Source organism: Stomoxys calcitrans, chromosome 3, assembly GCF_963082655.1.
Source record: "Stomoxys calcitrans chromosome 3, idStoCalc2.1, whole genome shotgun sequence".
Lineage (NCBI taxonomy): Eukaryota > Metazoa > Arthropoda > Insecta > Diptera > Muscidae > Stomoxys > Stomoxys calcitrans.
In genome coordinates, this window is record NC_081554.1 from 198612220 (window position 1) to 198624030 (window position 11811).

Below are 11811 nucleotides of genomic sequence, written 5' to 3' on the forward strand. Positions count from 1 at the left end.
GCCTAAGAAGAGATGCCGGGAAAAGAACTCGACAAATGCGATCCATGGTGGAGGGTATATAAGATTCGGCCCGGCCGAACTTAGCACGCTTTTACTTGTTCTTTCAAAGATTGTCATTCTCTTTTGTTTAGATTTGACATATTCTATAATTTAAAAAAACACTTAGCCAGAAAAAGTGTATACGATTTTGTAACACAGAGCATGTGTTCCGGCTTCTCAGTTCAAAGGTCCCGAGTTCGAGTCTCGAGCCAGCAAAGTGATCTTTAATTATTTCGTACTTTAAAAATACGTCCCACATTATTCCGCGCGTTTGTGGGGAGCTAAAAGAAATAATAGAATATATTTTGGAGTTGAAAATGCCACAGTCAGCAAATTTTCAGTTTTAGTTCAACACAAAATAATTGTTATTAAGTTATGCTTACTTCCAAGCACGTTATTGTGAACTCATGAAATAAAAATTGTTAATAGTTTATTTACATATATTGAACTAAAATTTCTAATTTCTTTTAGTAGTTCATTCAGTAAATGCTTCAGAAGAGGTATCGTCGATGACAATATGCCTTTACCCATGCTTGGTAAAGTGATTGCTTATTCCAAACAAATAAGTTTACGATTAATTGATTCAATCATTTTTTAATTGACTATGAATTTTTTCATACAGACGCGATTTAAATGTTTGCCACTTTTAATTAAAAAAAATAATTGATTAATTTAAAACATTAATTGATTCAATACATTTTTAATTAATTGAATAAATGAAAGAATTAATTGGATATGCAATTGTCTTAATTTTAAATTTTTTTCAAATACTTTTTTAAAAACCTTGATTGATATTATCATTTTCGCAATAGAAGCAGTTTCAATAAAAAAAATTAATCAGTTCAATTAAATTCATGATTGAAACCGAATTGTATTTTTCCTGTATTAAATTAAGTCTAAAAAAGAATATTCGTTTACATCTTCGCTCCCATCTGTTTAGGATAGTCCTAAACTTTTGCTGTCGACTGTAGTCATAATCTAATTTTCAGCACTGTAGCTAGCGGACCATCCATTATATGCACTTACACACACGCACATATGCATGTGCGGGCGGCCACTGGCTACAGGTGCTTTGTTGTTATTTTTCGCTGAATTCCAATGGCAAGCAGAGGCTGCTGGTGTCATCAATTGCAATCATGTTTTTAATGTTTTTCTGTTCATCTAATCGTTCGCCTCGATAGCTCCCCCGTGACAATAACATACGTACATACATACATGCATATATAAAAAAAGGTTAAAGTGCAGTGAACCCAAGAAAAGTAAATAGAAATGAACATAAGGAAAAGTAGAAGTACATAAGTTAAAATAAAACACATAAAGAACTAGACAAAGTGAAAAATATTTAATCAACCAAAATATTTGCTACAAATTTGAACTACTTAAAGCTATATTGCACATTGTTAATAAACCTAAAATTGTGAATTTTTTGTACTTATCTAAAGTTATTTACCTAAAATTATCTACCTAAAATTACATGCTTAAAATACTTACCTTAACCTAAAAATAAAAGGAAACATACATACGAGAAATTAAATACTTACCGAAATCAAGTTAAATATATGAAGCCTAAAACCTACCTTAAAATTAGTATTGCACAAATTGTTACTTAACCTAAGTGAAATTTCTTTTGAATTTCTGGCAACAATAAAACTGGAAGGTGAAGTTTAAATCTACCTCTTGTCAATCTAGAAGGCAACATAAATACAAGGAGCAAAAGGTTTGTCACAGAACATTATGGTCCTTCGAGCCGGATAAGTGAATTTGTTGGTAAAACGAATGTACGGAGTCCAAAGTGATTTAGTCCAGAAGTGATTTTTTTGGTAAATTTTTAAATAAATTTTAAACAATTCAAACAAAAGGAAAAATACATATGTACTTGGTGAAAATCGGTGCTACTTACCTACTACACGGAAAAAAAGAGAAATATATAAATTTACTTACCTATTAAACCTGTGATACTTACAGTATCAAGAACCGTGAGCTTACCTGGTGAAATTCAATACTTAATAATTAACCCTAACAAAGTTTCATTTTGTGCAAAAAAAAAAAACAACAAAAAATCAATTATACTTACCAAAGAAAATTTCAAACTGAATGAGTGCTAAATAGAGAAAATTTATGTACATATATTTGAATGTGGGTTCAAATTAAACATACAAAAATATTAACAATAAAATAATAACAAAGCTAGAGCGAAAAACATTGTGAGCAAAAATTTAGTGCAAAACCAATTAAACACGCGTCCGGTGTCGGTACAAAAAAAAGAAACACACACAAAAGCAATAACTCGCAGTTCTACATAAGGAACTCTAAAGACTTTGCCAGAAATAAAATTCCGTTACAACGGTAAGGAAGCAGGCACATAAGCGCCAACAAGTGGACAGACAGAGCGTCACCTTACACACACGCAGGCGTATACCCTCACATAATACACACACACATAACAAAATTACAACGTGAGTACAAGATTGTTTTTTCGTTTTTGGCGCGACAAGCCAACGAAATATATTGGGTGCTGCAAGAGAAATCTCCATTTTGGCCTGACCCTGTGTATTTTGTATGTTTGACCCGTGCAAATTTGATTTTTATGAAAATTTGTTTGACCCGCGTATATAAAGTTATTGGGAAAGAATCGTTTGAAACCGGAAATTTTACATTTCTGACCCAGCTCCAGATCTCAAGACTCGTCCAATCAGAAATATTTTTTAGCTTTTCGTACACAATCTTTGGAACCGCCTTATAATTACATTGTCCAAACCCTTAAAAGAAAAAAATTGTTTTAAGACGCCTACATTTGCCGAAAAATCTTTTAGTATTCAAGCACTAAGTTATCGGTTTTGAGTGTGTTTTGCGAATCGGACCTCATTGTTTAGAAGGTTCTCGTTTGTATATGGATTATTTTACAAAAAGCACCCACGAGACCCGGGCTTAAGAAATTGGTGTTGTGATTGATATTTTTGACTAGCTGGCCTCATATCCCTCGTTCTTCTGGATTTACAGAAAGAATTACCTGTTTGTTTTTCAATCCGCCACTACTAAACGAGCAAGACGTTTTTGCGTATATTTGTCATTCTTGTGCCTGAAATCGGTATCTGACCCTTCAAAAAGTACATTTCTGAAAGGTGGTCATACACTGACTGAGATTACCATTTTGTTTTATCTTCTCTGACTTTGTGTAGTAAAGAATAAAGTTTGAAGCAAGAAACTTGTAGGCAAAATGGACAAGGCAAAAAGGGAGCAATTTGCAAATAGCATAAATGATTTGGTAGATTTCGACAGCACATACTCTGCTGCGAAATATGAGGATAACGTACATGTACTTGAGGCTATGAGAGTAGAACTAAATTCTCTGTGGAGCAATGTCAAGAGAACGTACATGGATTGTCGGGATCATATGCCAGCGACCTCAGAGGAGGCACCCATAGACAAGACTAAGCTTCGGACACATTATAAGGAAGGTCGGGAATGCTACATGAGAGTCATAAGTTCATTAAACGCCGAAATTAACGCACTCAATGATCAGGCTGCCCAGGAGATGGTGGAACGAAACTCTCAGCCGCCACCAGGACCCCAAGATATGGATTTCATGCCAGTTTCAAGACTCCCTCCGTGCGATACAGACACATTTAAGGGAGGATACACAGACTGGCCGACATTTAGAGATCTCTTCACAGCCATATATATTAAAAATTCAAGACTAAGCAACGTTGAGAAGCTTTTTCATCTCACTCAGAAGACTGCAGGGGAAGCAAGGGAAATCATCAGTCACGTTCCTCTGACTAACGACGGGTTTCTACGAGCTTGGTCAAATTTGACTGACCGCTATGAAAATAAACGGATGCAAGTCAATGAGCAGCTAAAAATTCTTTTCAATCTGCCAAATGTTAGCACAGACTCTAGCAACTCAATTCAGAAATTGCAACGCACAGTAAATAGTTGTATTCAGACCCTAGACACACTTAGCGTAGAGGTTAAGGGATGGGACCCAATCCTAATATACCTCTGTTCAATAAAGTTACCAAGATCGTTTTTGGAAGATTTTGAGAATTCATTGGAAGATTGTAAAGTTCTTCCGACGTGGTCTAATTTCGATAAGTTTTTGACAAATAAATTCAAGACTCTCGAGTCTGTGGGCAATATTAGGCCAACCTTTTCCAGGCAGCCACAAAATAAATATGAAAATCAGAAAAAAGACAGATTTGTGAACAATTTTCAAACAAATGTGTCACATAAAGCACAAAGTTCAAGGGTAAGAGACAACAATACGATGACACAATCAGCGACAACTCGAACTGATCAGAGCTGTCAAATTTGCAAGGCCGCACATTTCATTCGAGATTGTCCCAAGTTTATAGAAAAGAATGTGAACGACAGGATTCACGTTGTAAAAATTTCTCACTTGTGTTATAATTGCCTATCATCCAATCATGGGGTAAAGGATTGTAAAAGTAGATTCACTTGTAGAGAATGTAACTCGCGACACCACACAATGTTACATAAAGGCACTCAGACCCAATCTAGCAGTCAAGACCCAGCGAGAGATGCAGTACGTCCTAGTACCAGTGCTGCAGCTCTAACAACAATTATACAGTCCACTTCGAACTTAGAAAATGACAACTTTACTACCTTGACCCTCCAGAATAACCAAATTTGCCAGCGTCATCCTAGGGGGACCCTATTGTTCACTGCCATGGTTCAAATAGAATCGCGAGGACAGTTATACGATGCCAGGGCAATCATTGACTCTGGGTCGCAATCTACATTTATTTCGGAGAAATTGAAAAACAAGTTGAGTCTGTCGACAAGGCGAAATTTAGTTCATGTCACGGGGCTTAGCCAAATGGTAGCGGAGACCTCAACGAAAACTTGTCTTTTTACATTACGTTCACGATTAGACCCCTGTTACGAATTAGAGGTGTGGGCACCCGTTTTGAAGACCCTGCCTTCTAATCTGCCTCCACAGAATTTAGACCTTGCACAACTTCGAGATGTTGCCAACCTTGATTTGGCGGATCCGAAATTTTACATTAGCCAACCGGTTGACCTTCTAATAGGAATGGATATAGGACCCTTAATCTTCGATATTGGATCCCCTATGAAATCAATCGGGTCGCTCTTAGCGCAAAATACTGTTTTTGGATGGATCATTGGAGGACCCATCATACAAGAGACTTCGGGCGCTAGCCGAGTCTCATTACACAACACAATCTCAATAGAAAAGATTTTGACACGTTTTTGGGAGGTGGAGGAGACCCCAAAAAAGATTTTAAGGTCAGAAGAAGACCTGTTTTGTGAGCAAAACTTCAGAAAAACGACTCGACGCGACTCAAATGGAAGGTACATTGTGACCCTCCCCTTTAAAAGTTGTGAAGAGGTAGGAAATTCTAGGAATATTGCAATGGCACAATTCTATAGAATGGAAAGGAAGCTTCAAAAGACCCAAGAAATCAAGGAGCAATATGATAACGCCATTCTCGAATACCTAGAACTTGGGCATATGAGGAAGATTTCTGCAAATGAAATATCCAAGACACCAAATTTCTATTTGCCACATCATGCGGTCATCAAACCAGACCGACTCACAACGAAACTTAGGGTTGTTTTCAACGCGTCAAGTCCTTCGTCAAATAAAAAAAGCCTCAATGATAACTTGTTTTCTGGACCCATTTTGCAACAAGACCTTGTTTTACAAATCTTGAAGTGGAGATTCTTCAAATATGTTTTTAATGCGGATGTCACAAAAATGTATAGACAGATCCTTCTCGACCCTAGTCAGACCCGGTTTCAAAGAATACTCTTTAGAAAATCTCCAACAGACCCAGTTGAGGATTTTGAGCTCTTGACGGTCACATTTGGAGTAAATTGCGCACCATTCCTTGCAATCCGGACACTTCTTCAACTTGCGGAAGATGTGACGGACACATATCCACTGGCGTCAAAAATTATACGAGAACATCTGTATGTTGACGACGTATTAGCCGGGGCCCACACACTCGAAGAAGCCATTGCATCTAGAAAAGAGTTAATCGTTGCTTTGGAATCGGCTGGATTTAAACTCATGAAATGGACGTCGAATAATCACAAAGTCATTCAGGATCTACCGGCAGAACAACTGTTTCCCGTAAATTGGCTGGAGCTATCTGAAGACTCCTCAACAAAGACCCTTGGCATAAGATGGCATATTTCTGGGGATTACTTCACTCTTACTCAACCTTCACGAGAATTTAGACAATCTTACACAAAAAGAGAAGTTCTATCGGCAATAGCGAAACTGTTTGACCCCTGCGGGTGGTTGGCCCCAATTGTTGTCGTAGCTAAGCTGGTTATGCAGCAAGTATGGCTAGACAAAATCGACTGGGATGACGCGCTTAAGTCAATAACTCTGATAAATTGGCAGAACTTTGTTAAAAACTCAGGGGCTATAGAATCGGTTAAGATTCCAAGGTGGATACGTTTCACACCTGGATCCAAGGTCGAGGTACACGGTTTCTGTGATGCTTCGGAGAGCGCATATGGAGCCGCCTTATATATAAGGGTGGAGCATGACAACCACCAAACCGACACCTTTCTCTTAGCCGCAAAGACCCGCGTGGCCCCGATCAAAAAGATTTCTTTGCCAAGACTCGAACTATGTGGAGCAGTACTGCTCTCGAAGTTAGCTTCAGCAACCATAACAAACCTTCAGATTTCGAAATTTACGACACAATTTTGGACAGATTCCACAATTGTTTTATCGTGGCTTAGGAAACCGCCGTGCGCTTGGAGCACATTCGTGGGAAACCGCGTTTCAGAAATTCTGGGAAATGTTGGCAATGAGAACTGGCGCCATGTAGACTCTGAGAGTAACCCTGCGGATATTGCGAGTAGAGGCTGCACACCTTCCGACTTGCAAGACCATAGTTTATGGTGGCACGGTCCGCAGTGGTTGATTTTGCCTAAAGATCGGTGGCCAGCCTTTCAAGTTCCTGAAGACACAAACCTGGAAGAGAAGACGGTTAAAGTCTTGGCTACATCATCCTTTGAAGACCCATTAATTAGATTTTCATCATTGTCTCGTGCATACAGGGTGATAGCCTACACTTTGCGTATTTGGCGAAATACGGGTTCTAATCGATCACATCTTAGGGTTTCATCTTTGGAGATTACAGCTGAGGAAATTCAGGATGCAAAACGCCGTCTACTCATTATGACTCAACAGAACTATTTCTCACCCGAATATCATGATTTACGACAAAACACTAGAATTTCCTCCAGCAGTAGCCTTCTGACCCTAAACCCATTCATAGACTCTAATGGATTAATGCGGGCTAATGGGCGCCTTGTACAGTCTCCCGTTTTAACGTACGATGAGAGACACCCTATTCTTTTACCATATGAAGCCAGACTCACACAGCTTTTAGTAGAGTTCACACATCGAATAACTCTTCACGGAGGAAACCAACTTATGACCCGAGTTTTGCGATCTGAATTCTGGATATTCAGATTAAAGCCTTTGGTAAAAAAGGTTATCCATAACTGCAAAACTTGTATTTTGTATCGAAAGCATTCGCAGTCTCAGATCATGGCTTCCTTGCCACCTGAGCGAACTACATTGTCTAGACCCTTCAATAACACTGGGGTTGATTTCGCAGGACCCTTCAATATAAAGAACTATTCGGGACGTGCATGCGTTATAACGAAAGGTTACATTTGTATTTTCGTCTGTTTTGCTACCAAGGCCGTTCACTTGGAAGCCACAAGTGACTTGTCCTCACAATCTTTTCTAGCCGCATTTTCACGATTTATAGGCCGACGGGGCTGCCCTTCATGTATATACTCCGACAATGGGAAGAATTTCGTGGGAGCCTCAGACATTTTGAAAAAAGATCGCCTTGAGCTTTTTAAGACTCTTCGGAATCAAGTCTCACAGCTAAACGCATATCAAAATCTTACGTGGAGGTTCATACCTCCGGGCGCCCCTCATATGGGTGGCCTGTGGGAGGCGGGAGTCAAATCTCTCAAAACCCACCTTCGTAAACTTATTCCAAAGATGAATTTTACATTTGAGGAACTTTCTACAATATTAGCTCGTATAGAGGCTTGTTTGAATTCACGACCCTTGAGTGCAGCTAGTGACGACCCCAACGACTTTTCACCGCTTACTCCTGGTCACTTTCTTATCGGAACACCCATTCTTGCGCCAGCTGAGCCCAACGTTTCTGACCAAGACTTGACCCTTGCAAATAGATGGAAACGGCTCAAGATCGTTTCTCAATATTTTTGCATGCGCTGGAAGTCAGAATACCTCAAAGAACTTCACCGTAGAACAAAATGGAAATACCAGCAGGATAATCTTAGAGAAAATGACTTAGTCGTTATCAGGGACGATAGGTTTCCTCCCACTGAATGGGTTATGGGCCGCGTTGAAAAAACTTATCCAGGAATCGACCAAAATACACGAGTCGTCGACGTTAGAACCCCTCACGGTACCCTGAGTAGACCCATAACTAAACTGGTCAAACTTTTTTCCGCCTGACTAGGCTGTTGCGCCTCTAACCAAAAACAAAGTACTCCTCCAAACCTTCTCTTTTCAGATATGGCAGCCTACTTACCACGGCCGGAAGAAGAGCGCTCGAGAGGGAGGGAACGTCGGCAAGGAAGGAATGGTGAAAGAGCAGCAGCCTCACCAGTGCGGCAACATTCGGGCAATCGACGACATGTTGATAGGCATGGAAGACCCACCACTTGGCAGTATTCCTGTGGGCTGTGCCAACAGGATCATGCGCTCAGCTCCTGCGCAAGGTTTCGGGGCCTGACCCCGTTCCATCGTTATGAGACCGTTGAACGTCGTGGTTACTGTCGCAACTGCCTAGCACGGAGCCACTTAGCGCCCGATTGTCCGTCTATCACCGGGTGCCGACACTGCAACTACAGACACCATTCCCTTCTACATGGAGCGTCCCAATTAGACAACAGTCTAGAACCAGCTATTCGGGATGATGGATCGCTCAAGCTGGACATCGTATTCGTCCCCACGGCTACGGTACGGGTATCGGAGGACGGCGTCGACAGGTGGTCTTCTATTCGGGCCCTAGTTAACCAAGGATCCACCATGTCGCGCATTGCCTACTCCACTTATCGGCGTCTTGGTCTGCGTTCATTCACGTATCGTGGCAATCGGTTTGCGCATTTCAGGCTGATGCCCCGAAATGTCAACAGTACCTGGGCGTTAAGAGTGAACGCCTTAATAACTGACAATTTGCCGACCCGACCCTACTCCGATCCAATCATCGATGACCCGACCCAGGACTTCACCAATAACACCCTTGCAGATATGGACCCACGCTCTAATACGCCAATCGATCTGGAGCTTGGCGCTGATGTGTATCCAGCTCTCCAAAGGGAAGGCAAGGTGGCTACTGGACTAGGCGATGTTTATGCCTATCCAACCACTCTTGGCTACATTCTTACTGGCCCCATCAGAAACCTACCTCGAGAGTAATGTTAAACCTAAGTCTTGATATACATATACACTTGTCACGGGGGGTGAGAATGTTTAGGATAGTCCTAAACTTTTGCTGTCGACTGTAGTCATAATCTAATTTTCAGCACTGTAGCTAGCGGACCATCCATTATATGCACTTACACACACGCACATATGCATGTGCGGGCGGCCACTGGCTACAGGTGCTTTGTTGTTATTTTTCGCTGAATTCCAATGGCAAGCAGAGGCTGCTGGTGTCATCAATTGCAATCATGTTTTTAATGTTTTTCTGTTCATCTAATCGTTCGCCTCGATAGCTCCCCCGTGACAATAACATACGTACATACATACATGCATATATAAAAAAAGGTTAAAGTGCAGTGAACCCAAGAAAAGTAAATAGAAATGAACATAAGGAAAAGTAGAAGTACATAAGTTAAAATAAAACACATAAAGAACTAGACAAAGTGAAAAATATTTAATCAACCAAAATATTTGCTACAAATTTGAACTACTTAAAGCTATATTGCACATTGTTAATAAACCTAAAATTGTGAATTTTTTGTACTTATCTAAAGTTATTTACCTAAAATTATCTACCTAAAATTACATGCTTAAAATACTTACCTTAACCTAAAAATAAAAGGAAACATACATACGAGAAATTAAATACTTACCGAAATCAAGTTAAATATATGAAGCCTAAAACCTACCTTAAAATTAGTATTGCACAAATTGTTACTTAACCTAAGTGAAATTTCTTTTGAATTTCTGGCAACAATAAAACTGGAAGGTGAAGTTTAAATCTACCTCTTGTCAATCTAGAAGGCAACATAAATACAAGGAGCAAAAGGTTTGTCACAGAACACCATCCACCAAAATGTATTAGAATTTTATGAAACACTGCTTACCACTTTCACAGGTGTTAGATCATGTGATTGCATTTTAATCCACTTTGATGGCATTCCTATGGTGATATCTTTGGTGCCATAAGGACGGTGTCGAACAATTTTAGCAGGAACTTTAATCCAAAATGGGTGGTTGAGGAGTAGTTGTCTATTATAAAGCGATCAAATTCATATTCATAGTTGAAGTTGAAGTCACAGCAGACTGTTGCATGCACAACACATCGAATTTCTCACAGGACATGCTATTCATACCCTGAGTATGTGAGAACAGGTTGCAGCTAGAACTCACAAACGCACACACACACGGACACACTCTTACTGTGTAGCGCTATAAATCACTTGAGGTTTTCACTCACGGCATTTGCGGATGGGTGCTAAAATGGCGGATATTGCACTTTTGTAATAAACAAATTGTGTTTTATGAGAGAAACAAAAAGGCCTATTCTGTCACGCTTGAATCGTTGAGCAAGGCCGCAAAAGGGGGTGCGTGCTGCAAACACACACACACATACACACAGCGCAGCACAGAACAATGATAATTTTGTAATACGAGCTATTAAAAAGCCATTAATTTAAAAAGGCAGTTAACAACATTTCATTTTACCACACTAGCACAAACACACGCAAAGGCACATATCCTGTAACGTAGATAGCAACAACGCCAGGCATTTGTTGTTCACTGCACACCAAGCAGGTTGCGGTTGTTTTGCGATTCTCTTACACACACACACACACACACACTAGCGGATGGTTGAAAGGATGAATGCATGGGTGGCATTTTTGTAAAGAGCGAATTGTTAAACGCGGCTGCCACAACGAGTTGAAAAGGATCCGTTGTCATCCATATCAACCGTATGGACCAAACCAGACCAGACCAGACCAGAGATGCTAAAACAAACACTTCATATCGACTTTAACTTTCTGCACTTGCCCCCTGGCCAACATCATGATGTATTGGTGTTGGTGGTGCTTTTAATAGCTATAATTGAGCGGCATTCCTTTGCTTCAATTTGCATACTTTGTGATCATTTATTCTTCTTCAACGTGCGTTGGTAATTTTTCACAATTTATTACTTCATTTATTTCCGTTTCCTGTTTTCACTCAAAGACAATACGGCCACTTGATTTTGTTGTTTCTCATGTTTTCTTTGTGTATTTGTGCGCTACACACGCCGTTGTTTTCTTTGGCTTGCGACAAAATTTCCGCCCTCAGAACCTGTCAGCGCTGTAAATAAAACGGAACTAATGAAAGGACCGGTTTTTTGCCCAAGGATTCTCTTGTTACATTTTGTCTTTGCTGTGGGTCCTCTTTTCAGCTGTTTCTGCATAAAGTTTCTTTGGGAATTTTGTTTTGAGAGAAAAAATTACCGTTAAATAACTTAACTCTCCCAGAGATTTGGC

At 40.0% G+C, this 11811-nt stretch overlaps 1 protein-coding gene across 1 annotated transcript; it reads left to right on the top strand.

The window, feature by feature from the left end:
• Window positions 1-2389: 2389 nt before the first annotated feature.
• Window positions 2390-9879, top strand: LOC131995838 (uncharacterized). Its single transcript, XM_059365013.1, has 2 exons — window positions 2390-2495; window positions 8613-9879. Exon 2 carries the CDS (start codon window positions 8615-8617, stop codon window positions 9518-9520), a length of 906 nt encoding a protein of 301 aa, XP_059220996.1. The 5' UTR covers window positions 2390-2495; window positions 8613-8614; the 3' UTR covers window positions 9521-9879.
• The last annotated feature ends 1932 nt before the right edge of the window (window positions 9880-11811 follow it).

What these genes read in the sequence shown, in the direction of transcription:
- LOC131995838 (XM_059365013.1), top strand. Translation starts at nt 8,615, where the DNA reads ATGGCAGCCTACTTACCACGGCCGGAAGAAGAGCGCTCGAGAGGGAGG.